The sequence below is a fragment of the Xyrauchen texanus genome, chromosome 24 (assembly GCF_025860055.1).
Source record: "Xyrauchen texanus isolate HMW12.3.18 chromosome 24, RBS_HiC_50CHRs, whole genome shotgun sequence".
Taxonomy (NCBI): Eukaryota; Metazoa; Chordata; class Actinopteri; order Cypriniformes; family Catostomidae; genus Xyrauchen; species Xyrauchen texanus.
The window spans coordinates 25790671-25808505 of NC_068299.1; the positions used below are offsets into that span (position 1 = coordinate 25790671).

Genomic DNA, 17835 nt, shown 5'->3' on the forward strand with positions numbered 1-17835 from the left:
TTTTCATGTGGACTCTTTTGGAGGCTTTTAAATGGCATTGTGCTTATTCAAAAAAAGGCTGTGCATATCTACTGTTACCACTGTTTGCATTAATTATTATAATCATTTAAGGATTAATTGTTAACCCTTCCCTGAACTCAAAGAACATATTAAAATAATGCACCAATAATATTTAGATAAAGTGTGTGTGTTTATTCGAGTGACAGTAATGCATTGCTGTGAGGTTGGGCATCATCAGGCACGCGCACACAAAACAGGGGAGGCTGTTTTTATCTCGGGTGCTAAAACGTCATTCTTTCACTTCAAACATCTGCTTTCAGTTCCGTTCACGTGCAATATCTCGTCGTCATCTGAATGGCGGAGTCTTTACGGATGTTCTTATTTTATCCTTGTCTACAGTTCATTTTCTCTCCACTGGCCATGAAGCTAAACGGCAGTTAGCATAGCAGCGTCGCTACTCCTTATAACTGAACAACAAAAAAGTGGCCCAAAAAAATTAAACCATGAAAAAAATCTTCCAGGACCAGATCTTAGATGTCTCTAAACCATTATAACCCAGCAAAGATCAAGAGGACGAAGCAACGGTGCTTTGAAGGGAACAAGCCGTACAGGTGCTGAGAAGTGAAAAGGCGTGAGGAGAGCAGCTGCAGTGAAAGAAAACACAGGCGTCCCTGTTATGGCAAACGAGCCGGTAATTCTCAACGTCTATGATATGGTATGCCACTTTAATCAATGATTCTCTAATATAAATTATTCGTTCCTGTGACAGAGGTGTGCAGGATTGTCTTCAGTTTCACCAGAGCCATAGTCGGTGTCTCAAAATCGGATGAGCTGCCTACCCAGTCAACATTTTCGGGCATCATCATAGACATCAATCATAAATTCTGTACCAGAGTTTTAAAGACATTAGTAAATGCAATGGAAACGTAATACAGCTTTATATATAGGGGAAATGTGTTCAGGGTTGATACTTTGAGATTTAATGGATTTGGCAGCTTATTATCCGACCTCCAGCCTTTTATTTAATTTTTTAGTTTTATTATCAATCTGCAGTATCAGGTCACCAAGTTTGTTAGCAGACTAAAAGAGTAGAAAAATACTATGCAATGCAATCTGACAGTCTAGATGAGCATGAGAGCTGTGACCAGTTCATTCAACATTACTTGACTCAACCTGTGTGATCTTGGACAGCTGTGGAGAAGTGATGTGAACTTATACTATGCTTTCTAAAGAGGTCCAAAATCAGGCCAGTATGCATCTAAATAATGTTAACCACTTTGGGTTTACAACTTTAGAAGAGTTGTATTAAGCAAGGTCTAATTGTCATGCAGACACATTTTACACCAAGTGCACAAAATGTAATTCGACTGTTGGGTTATAACTGTTATGTTGCTAGCATGAGTGTGTGGCTAAAAGATTACTAAATACCAATTGGAACAATTGACTGCACCTTCCAAGTGTCATTTATCACAGAGTAACGTGAACAGTCTCCACTTAAAGATTTAGTCTGTCTCATGTGTTTCAGTGACCTTTAGAAACAGGGTCATGGAAATGCATACTTGCCTTAAAGCTCTTCGCTTGAAGAACTACAGTATGTTGGGCTTTTGTACTATTTTAAACTTCTGCTCTCATGGATTTCACCCAAAAAGGACATTTCTGTCATTTACCTACCATAATGTCACTCTTTAAATGACTTTCTTTCTTCCGTGGAACACAAAATGTGTATTTATTAATGTATTTTTTTCTCCCCTTTTTGCCCCAATTTGGAATGCACGATTCCCAGTGCGCTCAAGTCCTCGTGGTGGCGTAGTGACTCGCCTCAATCAGAGTGGCGGAGGATGAATCTCAGTTGCATCCACATCTGAGACAGTCAATCTGCACATCTAATTACATTGCTTGTTTTTAGCATGTTACTCCACTCACCACACGCCCTACTGATAGCGAGAACTACATTATAGCGACCATGAGGAGGTTACCCCATGAGACTCTACTCTCCCTAGCAACCGGGTCAATTTGGTTGCTTGGGAGACCTGGCTTGAATCACTCAGCACGCCCTGGATTCGAACTCGTGACTCTGAATAGCATCAATACTCGCTGAGCTACCCAGGCCCCCAAAACGTGCATTTTTAATAGAGGTCAACCTATAGTGGTTTTTGCCAAATCCCAATTCCGTTAACTAAGGTGGTGGAAGAGGCCCATAACCGGTGAATCGCCTGAAATGTTTTTATTATTATTATTATTTCAGAGTCTTTCCATATGGGTACAGACATAAGAGCCTACAATATTCCAGAATAAAAAAAAATCCCTGATGCAGTTTATTAGTAATCAAATCCCAATAATAATAATAATAATAATAATAATAATAATAAAAAGTTTTGGTGCATAATGTGGGACTGTTTACAAGCCTGAAACACCGAGGAATTATTATTTTTTTTTTCTTTTTCTCTTCTCTCAATGACAGAGACTTGGCTCAGTTACAGTGCTTTTTATTTAAATATTTACTGAATTAAGCTTTTTATACCCTTTACATTAACCCGATGACGGTTTAATGAAGAACCAGGTTTCTTAATATTCACAAGATATGAATGTATGATGTATGTGCAGTGAAAATTGTTTTCATATTCTTTGCATGCTCTAACTTCAATTCAGATTTACTTGATTATATAATCAAAATGCCTTGAATTGAGGATAATAATAATAGTTTCAATATAGTGCCTTTCATTGCATAGCAATCTCAATGCACTTAGCAAAACAAATTATTCTAAGAAAGGCTTGCTGGAAAAGATGGGTTTTTAGATCTTTCTTGAAGGCTTCAAGACAATGTATATTTCAAAGATGAGAGTTCCACAGATGAGGACTACAGATGGAGAGCACAATCGCCTATGGTACAAAGTCTAGTTCTGGTGGACCTTAATACATGAGCCGATGTCTGGACCGCTATGAGCTCATTCAGGTAGGAAGGTCCCAGGCCATGTAGGGCTTTGAACACCGACAAGCTCACTTTATAGATTACTCTGGATTTATCTGTAAGGCAGTGTAATTATTCCAGGACCAGGAGTGATGTGTGCTGCTCTTTTTGTTCTAGTGAGAATTCTGGAAGCGCTGTTTTGAATCAGGTTATATACAAATATGGATGAATATAGTCAATGAAGAAAGATTTTGACACAGAAATCCCCACCTGATTGTTTTTATTTCACTTTCACTATATTATACCGCTAGAAACCATCTGACTTGCTGACGTTTTATTTTCTGGGACACGTTAACAATTGAGGGTAGCTGTCACATACTTCCTTTATTACAACAGACTGGTTTATAATATTTTAAATATTTTTCTAATATTGAGTCACATTGCCAGTCTGTTCATATTCATTTTGTATAGCCTAGAGCAATTGGCTCTGAATCAGCATTTTCTAACAGTTGCCTATCAATTCACATATAACTAATAGTATCATGGTAGAGACACTCAGTCATTTGCCTAGAAAAAAAATTACAATGAACATTCATTAATTATTGGCCCAGTTTCTATAATAATGTGTAATAATAAAGCTGGCCTATGATGTTTCACTTCAATTGGAGATGGTAGCTGTCTTTTTGATATTGTTTTGTCTTTTCGTGTGAGAGCGTGAACCGAAGAATCAGAGTCTACAGAATTCTGCAGAAAGTTGTGCAGGTTTCCACAGAATTTGAATCGTTCAAAATGTTCTACGCGTTCCCGCCTATGCATTTTTATTTTTTTTTAAATCCTTTGGCGAATTTTGTTTTGAAGTGCCAATAAGACTACAGTGCTTTTGGCACAGTTCAAGTAGGCCTTAACTGTACCAAGTCTGAATCAAAATCCCAGAATCCCATCGATGTTTCCTAACAATGAGCGCAGAAAATGTTAAATAAGTGAGTGACAATAAAAGATGACAGATTGTTCTTTGAATGGCTATACGTGTAGAACTCATTTAATTCTTATGAATAAGCATGAGATCTGCCTTAAAGTTGTTTGGCTATTTATCATTAAGTTTTTGTTATTTGTCATTATAAGATTTGAGATCATAATTATGAACTGTTCATTAAAGGAATGAAAATATGAGTATCCATAATTAAACATTTATAATTTAACCACTGTTCAAGACAATCATTGATTGACATTTTAATATCAACTCATTTGTCCTTAACACTTTTAACACTTGGCTGTTTGTGACTCACACATGTTATATTTCCTTCTAGTACTGGATCAATGAGTTCACTACCTCTCTGGGAATTGGAGTCTTTCACTCAGGAATTGAGATCTATGGCAGAGGTAAGACTTGTGCCATGACCCAGCCACAGAAATGAGTCAGGATACTCAGTAATCCTGGATTTATCTTGCATGACTGCAAAAATGAAGGGGGGTGAAGGGGGCGGAGGCGGAGTGGAGATGTTGTCTAAACATATGACTAAACCTCACATCATAGATGAATTGTTGATGCAACATGAAAATACCATGACATTCTATGACATTTACTCCCAAGGGTTTCCACAGTTTAGAATAAGTAGAGGAGCCTTTATTTGGATATGCATTCATACATTTTGTCTGTGTGAACATGAACACATCCAGATCAATAGAGACCAATCAGAGTGCATAGCCAGAGAATGTTATGTCAGTAACTGAATGACACTTGGATAGATTGGCAGCTACAGGTCAGACAGATATCAATCTGCTCGTAGCATATTTACATAGCAGAAATCTTTGTTACATTATGCGCTCATAAATGTATGTTGTATGTGCTTATGTTTTAATTGACACCATATACAGAACAAACATACTTAAGATAAAATTGTTGGAGTATTTAGGGCTCATCAAAGCATTCCAATGCTTATACTTTTATTGCAGAATTTGCCTATGGAGGACACCCTTATCCTTTTTCAGGTATATTTGAGATAACACCTAGTGATGCCACAGAACTCGGAGAGACGTTCAAATTTAAGTGAGTAAAAATCAGACTCAAAGGTCATGTCTGATAAAACCACTTCCTCTATTTTTTGCTCACTTGTTCTTTCTCTCACACACACCCTCTTTCCTTTTTACCTGCCCGATCAGAGAAGCCATTGTTTTGGGGAGTACAGACTTCACAGAAGAGGATGTGGAGAGAATTGTGGAGGAAATGGGAAAGGAATATAAGGGTAATGCTTACCACCTTATGCACAAAAACTGCAATCATTTTTCCTCCGCACTATCAGAGGTAAGTTGAAGTGAAAGCAACTGTTATGTATTAAAGGAATAGTACATCCTTAAATTGAAAATTCTGCAATTATTTCAACCAGGTCTTTTAGAATCATGGATAGTTTATATAAACATATATTTTCGCAAAATTATTTTTATGTGGCTCATTGTACGTATTGCAGCAGTTTGTGAAATAAACACAGTGGACATTTCACTTTGGAACTGCAGCAATATGTTTAAAGAAACACAAAATGTAATTTTGCTAAAATGTTGCCACATTCATGTAATATTCATGATAAGGCTGCATTACTAACCCTCATGTTGTTTCAGACCTGCTGTTTTTTTTGTTTTGTAGAAATGTTTAAGAATCATTACGCAGATCTTGCTAGGGCTGGGAAAATAATATATTCTGTTACAAATTGTTATTCTTGAGCCAAACGATTTTCAAATTGTCTCTGTGATGAAAAATATATGTTTTTTTTATTTAAAGAAGAAAAACGTGATTATAATTTGAAGAACAGACTAAAGAAATGCCAGCAATGTGTGCCTGATTTGCTTTTTTTATTCAGAAGTTAATTTGCGCTTTGGCGCCAACATGCACAGCACGGCAGTGTTTCGCGGAACACGCGCAAATGGTGATTTCCTTTTGTTTTCACTGTCAGTCATCTGGAAGCAGTTTGTAAGAAGTGTTGTCTATGAGAATGCTGCATATGATCTCCGACTATCTCAGGATGCATATGCAAATAACATGCAATGACATTGGGACTACAGGTGAATTGTCATCTTTGTCATCATAATCCAGTACAGCCCCAGAAATGGTTTACTCTTTAGCCTCCATTTGTATGTTGCTAAAGTATCATTATGATAATAGTAATAGCCTATCATGGTGGTAATATGTCATATTTTATATTCCAAAATAATAACATTTTTTGATAAGTTAATATTATATATTGTATATATTTGCTGTATACAAATAGACATAATGCAGCCTTATATATGGGTTCCTTTGCAATTCCCAGTCCTAGATCTTTCCGTACAATAACAATTCATAGTGATTAACAGGGCTAGCTGCAAGCTCCAGGGGAGGTTAGGATAGCAGTGAATAATTACTTAAATTTCAGTGTTTTCCTCCCACAAACCTATTGTATAGTTTCAGGACACTTGGAATATAGCACACTTGACATTGTTAAACCTAGGCTATTCTAAACCCGGGTAAACCGAATCCTGGGTTATCCAGTTTCATGTTTCACATTTTTCATACTTTTCCCTGGATTAGTAATTAATCCTGGGTATTCATGTTCCTATGTTTCACACTGTACATTTGTAAACTCCTGGTTTATGTTCTTATTTGCATATTTGCGGTGTCGATGACAATGATTGGACAAAATGGCTCACGACAGACACACAACCTGTCATTGGAGCTGCTCTGCTCTTTTCTGGAAATGTTGCCTAGCAAATCAGCTCTTTGTTTTCGTCACCTGAAATATGCCACAAAAACACAGAATACGCTCGCCTGTTAGCGTGTTTGCCACCACTGTTGGACACTTTGCCAGTTTCCTTCAGACAGAGAACGTAAACAGCACGTGAATATTTCAGCGACTGTGCAAAGCACATGAATATTTAATGAGGTTGGTACTGAGATTTTACATGATTGGTTGAAACATTCTAACACCGCACCATTTCACAATGTATGTGCATCAAGTGCACCGGAACAGGGTTTCATAACCCCTGGTAAAAAGGTACAAACCCCCTTGTGAAACGTTGCTTTACCCTGAGGTAAAAGCGGGGTTTAGAATGAAGATCACCCAAGGTTAAGCACAGTGTGAAAAGCCCTATGGACATCTTTACTCTTAGTTTTTGTGTGTGTATATTCCACAGAAAAATAACAACATATGGTTTGGAATGACATGAGGGTGGATAAATGATGACAGAATTTTCTGGGGAGTTCTGGGGAGGGGGGTGAACTAACGCTTCTTGAAAAGATCCACGTTGCCACAAAGAGCCAAAATCTCATGTTATCTCACTGATGTCTCTGTCAGATCCTCTGTGGTCAAGAGATCCCGCGATGGGTAAACCGACTGGCCTACTTCAGCTCTTGTGTGCCCTTCTTGCAGAGCTGTCTGCCAAAGGAGTGGTTGACACCAGCAGCACTGCAGTCCAGTGTCTGTCAAGAGCTCCAGGGAGAGCTGGAGGAGGCAGAGGACACTGCAGCCTCTGCCTCAACGCCTTCCTGTGCCATGGCACCTTTACCCAGACCAACCCGACACCAACCACGCCGATGAAACCCTGCTGCCTTGAGTGACAGGCCATCTGGACCACTGCTCCTGCTGCCAATGGACCATTTCCTGACAGACTAGCAATTTACCAGTGGAATAGATGAGCCCCACCCTCTGTGTAAACTGATTATGGGTCTGGAAACTATCAAAGTAATTTACTGTAAAACCTTGCATGGGTTTAGAATAATTTTTGTGGCCTTTTATGTTTTGTTTTAAAAACTCAGGACGTGAATACATTTTTAACAATGCTCTATTCAATGCTCACCAATTTTGTTTTTCTTCTATTTTCTTCTGCTTTTCTAAGGGTTCATTAACACAGAACACGTTTTGGTGTCAATCAGTGCTGTTTTTTTAATTATTTTTTCAATGTAAACATGCACTGGATTGATGTCTTTGACCGTTGCAACATGTCTCGCTGTTTTTTCAGCATCTTGCTCAAGAGCGCCGTGTTTTTAAGATGACGTGTCAAGTTAAAAGAACTTTAATTATTCAAAACACGCTTTGAGACACCTGCATTTAGTTGCATGTGTTGCATGACGTCTAGGTTTTTTTAACTCAAGAATGTGTTTGGTCTGAACGCCCCCTTACGCTGGAAGAAATTTTTTAAGGACAATATTTGTTTACAGATCTCTTGTTTTTACAATCTGTGTATGATTGTGTAGTTTGTGCTGATTACAAAAGCCAAATCTCCACACTTTTGTAACAACACACATCCCAGACTATGGTGATTTGTGCCTGAATGTTTTTACCATTATGTGCTCAAGCTCTGCACTTTCTCCACCTGTTTGGTCTGCTTTGAGTGGCAGACTTCTTATCCTATGAAACCTTCCTCAGATGTTTTACACCTTTTTTAGTTTTTAGAGTCTTCTATGTATTTGAAACAACATTTGTATTCCATTTTATGACTATTAAAGTAAATTTATATCTTTCTGTCCTCAAAACAGAAGTTAATACTCAACTTGATGGAAATCTACCAATGTGTTTAATGTACATCTCTTATGAACAGGTTTTTCATCAATATTTTAGACATTGGAGCTGAAGGGTATAGCATACTGTTCATATTTTGCATAACACGGGGTTGAGGTCTGAATCTTGCCATTTAGTCTTCACGTCATATTCTTTTCAAATGAGCAATAATTTACTGTTGGGATGTAAAAACAATAGTATTTACAATATTGATCGTTTTATTGCTCTTGCATTGTTTTGGGGGCAAGATTGAACATGGCTCACGTCCAAAGATGCATACTTCCCTTACTGTACATACTCTACTAATTCACACACAATTTGAGTCTTCCCATCTTAGTCTTAAACCCTTCGAATGGGCAATAATTTATTGTTGAGCTATAGAAATCAACAGTATTTACAATATTAGATTTGTAATGGTCAGTTGGCTTGACCTCATACATTGTATTTGAGGTAAGATTGAGCATGGTCTTTGTGGCATTGAATAGTGGACTTGAGCAAAACACAAACTAATATAAACAACAATCTAGATAAACTATTATTGGTTTCCCATTATCAATTAATTTCCAGTTATCTTCTCATCAAGAGCCATTTAGAGCCGAGTTAAGGTCCCGGACACCGTCTCCACTGTCTCTGTATCCTCAGCGTCTGTATCCTGTGTGTTTCTCCTTGCACAGCAGGGAAAGGCCTTCAAAATTTCACTGACTCCATTTGTAAGAAAGATTGAGAGGAATGGGTCTACAAGGGGGCCAAGATACAAGAGCAGATCAGCAACAAGTCCAAGGTAGTATATGTAGGAGCTTAGAGACAATGCATTTAGCAGTGTTTTTAGGACAAAGGGCAAGTAAAGAATGCTGTAATTACACAAGATGGCAGCCTGCATACCCACAATCTTTTTTTTGTTAGTCAAAGGTGCTGGTCTTTTTGTACACCACAAGGTTCTGAAAGAATCCAGAAAGAAAAACACCAGCAAGGGTAGTGGAAGAAGAAGAGCTAAAGAGAATAAAAGAAAGTATCCTTGGAAAGCCAGAAAAAGTATTGCAAACGGAGCTGCCCACACAGCCAATGAAATCATGGATGACTGCTTGAGTTTTATGCAACAGGCGTTATATTGGGCGCAAGTTATTAGGAGATATCGCTCCTGAGCAACGCAAACCATGAACACAATGTTGGAAATTATACCAAAGTAGAACACCAGTGAGGATATATCCATAGTCATCACACTGGTTTTCTCAGTAGCAGGAGGATCTGCTGAGGCTTTTGACTGTCCAAAAATTTTGAAGATGTCAGATGCAAGCAGACTGATGAGGTAGATTGGAGCAGCCTTGCCATTCTTTGCCTGCATGGCCATGAGGTATATAGAAAAACCGATGCCAGGAAGCCCAACAGCAAAAGTGATCCATTTCATGATCTCTGGGATGTTGCCTACACTGCTGGTACCATTGTTGTTAAGAGCTGTGTTGTTATAATCCAATAGTTTTGTAGAAGGGAGAATCATTGAGTCAATTGAGTCAATCCGCCATGAATTTAAAAGACACAATCTCTCAGAAAGTTGTAGCCGTCTTCAAATACCCTTAAGGTGATTAGTATATCCCATTTGATGCACTTGGCATGGAGTGAGTTACTGGTAATGTCAAGAAGAACAGAATCATTTCCAGTAAAGTAATGCAGAGCTGTGTGTCTTTCTACTGTGGTAAACAAAACTAACCAACAGAAAGAGTTTACATTTATTCAAAATAGTTTGAGCTATCACCAGTTTTATGACTCTTCAGCAAACTGTTCCCATAAGCTCATTCATTGCAAGCAATGTCATCAATGCAAATACTTTACATTTCAGTTTTATCTATGCAAGTTTCTTCCAGGAGTGACGATGGTACTGAAGTTAAATAACACCTTTGTGCATGAAATTCAAAACAAAACTTTTGACCTACAGCACTGTGTGAAAGTTTCATGCACATTAGATGTTTCACAAAAACATGTATCTTACGATGGTTATTTTATATCTTTTGCTTTAGTGTGTCAATAGGAAACATTCATTTTAGATTTCAAACATTTAATTTTGCAAATAGAACAGAAGTAATACAAAGTGTCCTGCAACAGATGTCCGGATCCCAACATCATTGAGTTCGTCTGTGATTACATGAAGAGACAGAAGCTGTTGAGACAGTCTAAGTTAATTAATAAATACAAATTAATCCTGGTATTATAAAATTCTCACTACCGGTATACTTCTTTTCCCCAAAACTTTTGCACAGTACTGTCTTTCTGAATCACAATAAACACCAAATAATCAATTCAAACTATGTATAATTACAGGCATAATTTATTTTTTAGAATTAATTATATGAGTCACATTATGTATAATATGCCAACACATTCAACAATACTTAATGCAGCAGTACACATTTTATTTAGTTAATAGATTACTATTAGAGAATAGTAACAAAGCAAACCACTTCGAATACTGACAATCTCGTTAAGCATATATACAACAGGTAACATTTTTTCAATATTGTCATCTCCTAATGGCCTCCTCTCCCTGTCCATCCCCCTCACTTATAGCAGCATTGGCTTAACGGTTGTTTCTTCTCCCTTGCTTGGCACAAAATATGATCATTAACCCAAAAAGGACATTTGTTTTTCTTCATTACAAGTAAACAAAAGCACATTTGCGTGGCACATTCAAGCTTCAAAGTCAAGCATACTGAGCTGTTAAATCCTTGACTTATTATATATTAACAGAGAATAAGAGGATATTCTCTTTATGGTCTTTTTGATACTCAGGTAACTGTTTTGCACTGTATCAAGAGTGAAGAGTGTATGAAGAGCAGTGTGCCAAATCAGTGTGAAATCGGATGTTTTGAAGAGGGAAATTTACAAATCCTAAATGGGATCTATTAATCTGTGCACAATCACAATTTCATTGAGGAAATTAAGGATGGGCTTCCTTTGGCATCTCCTTTTAAAATGCTCTGGATATACCACTGTATCTGAAATGTTAGACTCAAAGGTTTGGTAGCGCCCTTTATATCTGAAAAACCTGATAAATAAGTAATATTTCTAATCCAGTGAGCTAAAACATAAATCAATGGACAGCCAAAGGTAAGAAAGCAGGAGATCAGAATCACCCACTTCATGCATGTTCTTTAGCATTTGTCATGTTTCAAATATGTTGTGTTTTATGTAGAATTTTTATTTTATATAATTTTCTTTATATAATCACACCAAATGCTTACCAGGTGTCTAAATCTGCAACCTCATTAACTGATGACATTCCTTTTTTTGAAACATTATGGGAAAAATTTTCACACATTCTCCATTCTCATTAACGGTTAATTGTTCAAAGGTAAGGATAAAGCCCAGACCTGCTATCTAAAACACTAATTATATGAACTAATCAGATTAGACCAAGCCTGTTGTTTCAATTATTGTCTTATTTAGGATTGAATTGGAGTGAATTGTTTTGGCTTTTGGAAAGAGGCGACATGGGTTAGTATCACAAGGAGAAGTTTTCAAGTCTGGAGTAGGCCATGAATTCTCTGTAGCTGAGACTGTGAGAGTACCAGGCGATGCACCTGTTCCTGCCCTCGGGAACAAGGCATCATCACACGCCCAACTAACACAGCATCTCCCTTCTTCTCCTCCTTTGCCTGAGAGCAGAAAGAGAGAAAGATACATTTTTGAAAGATTTCAAAAAAGGAACTCAAAAAAATAGTTATAGAGACAGTTTTAATGAGATTTGATCCTTTGTTTCACCTTCACAAATGAAGTGCAGGGAAAAGTGGCAAAATCAGATGAGACTTGTGCACCAGGCCTATGAGTCACTACATGTTCAGCTACCTCATCCTTATGAAAGAGAGGAGGAGAAAAGGGACAATTGCTTAAAGAAATAGTTCTGTAGAAATTATGTCATCATTTACTCACCCTCATGTTGTGCCAAACCTGTTTTATGTTATTGTTTCCATTGGGCACATAAGTATTTTTAAACAATTGTAGATTATGTTTTTTATGAGTTATTGAGCTAAAAAAGAAAAAACTATAAATGCACCATAAAAGTAGTCCGTACAACAGATTTATTTGATGAACAGACCAAAATATTTGTAATTATTCACTGATAATCTTTACCTTACGCTGTGCCATACAGTATTTGATTTAAGACCCAAGTGGAGGTGAAGATTATTACTGAAGAGTAATAACTTAAATTTGGACAACTGGACAACTTTTATGATTACTTTTTGGATGACTTTCTGTCCTTTTGGAGCACGTGGTCACTGTTAACGCTGTATTTAAAAAAAAAAAATAAAAAAAAATCTATGTGAAGATTCTTTAAAAATGAATTTTTTTGTGTGTTCTATGGAAATAACAACAGCATATACATTTTGAAACGAGATGAACTGTCCCTTTAAGGAAGTGCAGGAGACATAATAATGACCTATATACTTTTAAAAAGTTCTTGTTTTACCTTAAGCCTATCAAGAGTGTCACTGAGTGACTGCAGTCTGGCTGTTTGCTCTAATAGCTGGGCACTGGGGCTCACTGTAAACAAAAACACCAATAAAAACACTCATTACCACAACTGAACAGAAATTAGTATGTACTGTCTAATTATGACAGACCTGGTGATTTTCCTGTGATGTCCACCACTTTAACATTGGCGCTCATCTGGAGCAGGGTATCTAGCAGTTGGTCTGTTTTGCGATAGAGGGCACTAGACAGAACCTCAGGCCTGCATCCCTCTCGCCAGCCCAACTTTGGCACGTTAAGCGGAGGGAGAGATGCCAGCTGAGCACGCATCTTTTCTGCCTGCAGTCCACACACACACACAAACAAAAGTGAGACTAAATTCTTAGTGCATGCAATGTGTATCTGTGCTTTTGTCTGAGTAAGTGTTAAGGAGAGACCTTCAGCCTGTTGTTCTCATTCTTTAAATGCTTTATACTGAGTCTCTGAGCTTCAATTTGCTGAGTCAGCAGTGGAGAGTCTATTCCTTGCACTCCTGCTGCTGTACACACACCTTTAGACACACAAACAGAATACATTTTTATACAGTACTGTGCACATAAGAAGCTTCACAAAAGCTTAATATGGTTATTTATATTTTCAGCTTTAGTGTTTCAATAGGAAATATACATTTTAGACTCCCAAACATTTCTTTTGAAAATAGAATACAATCCACAGACACCCCCACCCGCCATCACTGAATATTGAGTCAGTATGGGATTACATGAAGAGACAAATGCAATTGAGACAGCCTAAAAAGATAGAAGAACTGTGGTGAATTCTCCAAGAAGCTTGGAACATCATCTCTGCCAACAACCAAGAAAAACTGTGTCCAGATGTACCTAGGAGAATTGGGGCTGTTTTTAGGTGGTCACACCGAATATTGATTTTGCTAGTATTTTAACATTCAAAAATTGGCCCCCATTCGTAAGTGCACTGTAACCACATTTGGAGGAAACAGAGAGAAGGAGAGGGGAAGGGAAGGGAGAGAGTAAAAACTGCCAGACACTGACAACAAAATTACCTTTTTGCTCTTCTAAAAAGGGACCGAAACAAGGAAAGACTTTAAAAGGTTTAAATTAAAGACATTAGCAAATGGAGACATTTTAGAGTTTTAAACTTGAACTTAGAGTAAATTAAATAGAGTGTAACTGTTCCCTTATCTGTCTCTTACCAGGAGTGATGCCACATGTCACAATGGATGCGATGCCAGAGGCGGGACTTCCTCTCAGTCCCTCAATCTTAGATTGGCTGTTGATTCTCTGCTTCAGCTCCACTTTCTCTGCCTCTAGTTGGTCTATGTCACCTTGGAGAGCATCCATTGTCTCCTCAAATTCCCTTATGAACAAAGAAAAAGGTTTTTCTAAACAGAGACGCAAACTTAGATGACAATTTAAAAAAGAAGATGACGAAAAAATAGACCTGTGACATTCAGCATCTAAGGCTGATGCCTTGTATGATGCTGTGGCAGTAAATGACCCTATAGAGGCTACCATCTTCAGTTACAGAACTAGAGCAGAAAATTCTGTTTTTATGCCCCACCCATGTGATTCCATTGGAGAGGAGACATTGATGTAGTAATTTATAGGGGGATTATTAAAGGAATAGTTCACCAAAAAAGAAAAATTCTCTCATCATTTACCCTCATGCCATCCCAGTTGTGTATGACATTCTATCTTCTGCAGAACACAAATTAAGATTTTTAGGAGAATATTTCAGTTCTGTTGGCCAATACAATGTAAATCCATCTGATTTAAGACTCCAGTAGTTTAATCAATGTCTTCTGAAATTATACTTCTGGGTGAGAAAAGACCAAAATATAACTTATTTTTCACCTTACATTTTGCCATTGCAGGCTCTAGGCACGATTATCATTTCAAGTTCGATTACACTTTCTAGTACTTGTCGTATGCTAGATGGTGCTAGGAAATGTAATGGAGTTTGAAATCATGATTGCCTGTAAGTAGACTGCTAATTAACTGCTGATTAATATTTAGTGAAAAAGAGTTTCACTATAGTTTTATAGATTATGTTTACGCTGTATTTTTGTGCTTTTTGGAGCTTCAAAGTTTTGGTCATCATTTACTTGCATTGTATGGACCTACAGTGCTGAAATATTCTTCTAAAAATCTTTATTGGTGTTCTGCAGAAGAAAGAAAGTCATACGCATCTAGGATGGCATGAGGATGAGTAAATGATGAGAGAATTTACGTTTTTGGGTGAATAATTCTAGGCTAGGCATGCTTCATGTTTTCTGTGTTGTAGCCTTTCAAAATATACTCTGCTGACACATCTGCCCTACAACTGCTTTGCGATCCTCTATAGTACGGTCCACTCCAGGTATATGCGTAGACGCTGTGCACAAATAGGTACTAATATATAATGCAACAAAAAACTTTGCTGCATGCGAACAAACCTCAAAAACAATGCTGATAAAGAAAGTGGTATGTGGAAAACCAAAGGAAAACACAGCCAGAAAACCAGGGTTAAATCCCTACACTTCAAGAAGCATCCTGGGATTTTAAATGACACATAAATGGGATTTGTAATGTCACAGAGTCAAAACTTTGGTTTAACATCTCATCCAAAAAGACAAGGTATCCATGTCACTATACTGGGCCATAAGGTTTGACACAGACCAGATGATGAGTACCCAGGCCTGGGCTCACTAACACCATTTGTAGCTGCAAGCTTAGTTCTCCCCTGGAGATCTCACATTCAGGTACTGACCAGGCTCAACCTTGCTTAGTTTCAGTGGGTAACCAGTCTAAAGCTGCAGGGTTATAAGCTGCTAGACAAAACTATAAACCATAAACCCCTCTGTCCTCTCTTACTTTTCCTTCTTTTTCAGGAGTGAATGTGTTTTATCCAGGATAATCTGGATCTTCTCCACTCGCTCATCTGCATCTTTAGAAGAGCTGTCCAGTTTTTTCTCCAGCAGACTGAGACGCACATTGGCCTCACTTAGTTCCTCTCCCTAAAGACCAAGTGATATATTTAAGAACACTGCAAAGACCTGTGATCATTAAAGCAGCACCATATTTCATTTTGCGTAAAAAATGTATTATTGTAAATCAAAGGTATTTCAAATGACTGTACATTAAGCATTGTTCATTCTATCACATACCTTTATTTTAAGAGATTTCTTAAGCTCTTTAATTACAGTTTCTCTGTCCTCAAGTTTGAGGCCGAGTCCTTCAGCATCAGTGATCTCTGCCCTTAGTGCAGCTGCTCGGACTTCCACAGGAGATATCTACAACAATTAGAATTAGAATACCTTGTCTACCTTCTCCTCAGTGGTACACACATACATGAAAACATACATACAAAAAATAAAGACAAAAGGGCATAAAAATATACAAAAATATACATAGTCAATTAATATAAGCATTAGTATTTTTGCACAACCCTGTAACTTATAATGTGTAGTCTCCTTATTAATTAGAGTTCAAGTCTTTGATGACGCTCAGATAAAAACTGTTCAGAAGTCAGAACCGACAGGGCCTTCCAGATGGCAGCAGAGTAGAGAGGTGGTTGCCAGGGTGAGAAGAGTATCTTATTATGTTTCTAGCCCAACAAAAACATCTGGTTTTGTAAAGGTCCTCAAGTGAAGGCTGAGTTGATTACTCCCTGCAGAGCTTTTTTCTCAGCCACAGTGCAACCAGCATACCACACCGGGTTGCTGTAAGTTAGTATGCTTTTGACAGAGCAGAGGTAAAATTTCACAAGCAACGAATGGGACAGATTGGTTTTCCTCAGTGTCCTTTTTTAAAAGTGGTCACCCTCTCTACCATTTCTCCCCGATGTACAGAGGGGCAGGTTCATCCTGTTTTCTGAAATTAATAATGAGCTCCTTTGTCTTGGATGTGTTAAGTGCCAGGATACATACTGTACACACATCCATGGACACAAGCACAAATATTCATAGCCATAGTGAATAGCATAAACTGAAAGAGACCCTACTTACCCCATTCTGTGGTCTGTCAGAGTCATATTCTCCCTCCTGCATAGCAGTAGCCATCTTGTTCATGGTTGCTATAACTACACTGCATGACTGGCGAAGACACTCTTGAGGAATTATGCCCTGTGACCCATAGATCTGAACAAGAGATGATACATGGATTTGCATTATACCATAACCAAAATTATATATATATATATATATATATATGTATGTATATGTATATACACTGTATATTACTTTGTCTGAAGCGTGTGTACTTAGACAAGCCCTTAGAAAAGCTCATATAATAAATCTGCCTCGGACAGATTTCAAGACGAATTCAATTATAAAATGGATTGCTGTAGACTTTAGGCCTATGATAGACATATGTTCAATGATATGAAAATAAATAATACATTGCCTTCTACTGTAAATGCTTTACTCGTCTTCTACAAATTGTAATTCATTTTAATTGTCTGAATTTATGTTTATTTTATAAATCATGTTCCAGAATTATTTATATTTGGGGACTTTCTCTGCTAATACTGATGTATGCGATTCATTGTGATTAATTATTGGCATATCATCATTGGCATTTCATCAATTGATAACCCTAATTGTGATATTATTTTGTGACAATTAAGCACTCCTCTGCCAATTCTTATTTATATAAAACAAAAAAGAAAAAAAAAATATTACTGCAATACAAAAAATAATCATTATTTATGATGGTACTTGTTGTACTGCCTTTAATATATTTTGATAAAAAAATTAAATAAAATAAATAAAAAAATATCTGCATATTACAGTCTTTTTTAATACTGTGTTACAGTTTTGAGAATAGTCCTTGAGAATGATGGGAATGAGAAAACTCAAAAGTGAAACATCTGGATGCATTATGGTACTGAGATTTTGGTGGAAAAATGTGCTTAATTGTCATGTAAATATAAAAATGCTAAAAA

General features: G+C 37.3%; 3 protein-coding genes across 6 annotated transcripts in view; 1 reads left to right on the forward strand and 2 right to left on the reverse strand.

The window, feature by feature from the left end:
- The first annotated feature begins 242 nt into the window (after nt 1–242).
- On the forward strand, nt 243–8398 carry LOC127617854 (deubiquitinase DESI2-like). Of its 2 annotated transcripts, none has more exons than XM_052089962.1 (5): nt 243–715; nt 4216–4288; nt 4862–4955; nt 5069–5210; nt 7231–8398. In XM_052089962.1, exons 1-5 carry the CDS (start codon nt 677–679, stop codon nt 7471–7473), a joined length of 591 nt encoding a protein of 196 aa, XP_051945922.1. In that variant the 5' UTR covers nt 243–676; the 3' UTR covers nt 7474–8398. The 2 variants fall into 2 exon arrangements, with proteins under 2 accessions (XP_051945922.1, XP_051945923.1); XM_052089963.1 differs by lacking the exon at nt 243–715 and adding an exon at nt 2797–2953.
- Nucleotides 8399–8924: 526 nt separating this feature from the next.
- On the reverse strand, nt 8925–9928 carry si:ch211-132e22.4 (uncharacterized). Its single transcript, XM_052089824.1, has one exon. It carries the CDS (start codon nt 9926–9928, stop codon nt 9023–9025), a length of 906 nt encoding a protein of 301 aa, XP_051945784.1. The 3' UTR covers nt 8925–9022.
- Nucleotides 9929–10452: 524 nt separating this feature from the next.
- The window catches only part of dctn1b (dynactin 1b), a 54327-nt gene continuing 46944 nt past the window's right edge, over nt 10453–17835 (reverse strand). For all 3 annotated transcript variants that reach the window (XM_052089942.1, XM_052089941.1, XM_052089940.1), the window contains 9 exons: nt 16898–17029; nt 16058–16183; nt 15765–15907; nt 14105–14268; nt 13332–13444; nt 13047–13233; nt 12893–12966; nt 12187–12276; nt 10453–12080 (listed from right to left, as the gene is read on the reverse strand). In XM_052089942.1, the coding sequence (XP_051945902.1) occupies nt 11943–12080; nt 12187–12276; nt 12893–12966; nt 13047–13233; nt 13332–13444; nt 14105–14268; nt 15765–15907; nt 16058–16183; nt 16898–17029 (1167 nt within the window). In that variant the 3' untranslated portion in view covers nt 10453–11942. The remainder of the gene's footprint in view (nt 12081–12186; nt 12277–12892; nt 12967–13046; nt 13234–13331; nt 13445–14104; nt 14269–15764; nt 15908–16057; nt 16184–16897; nt 17030–17835) is intronic.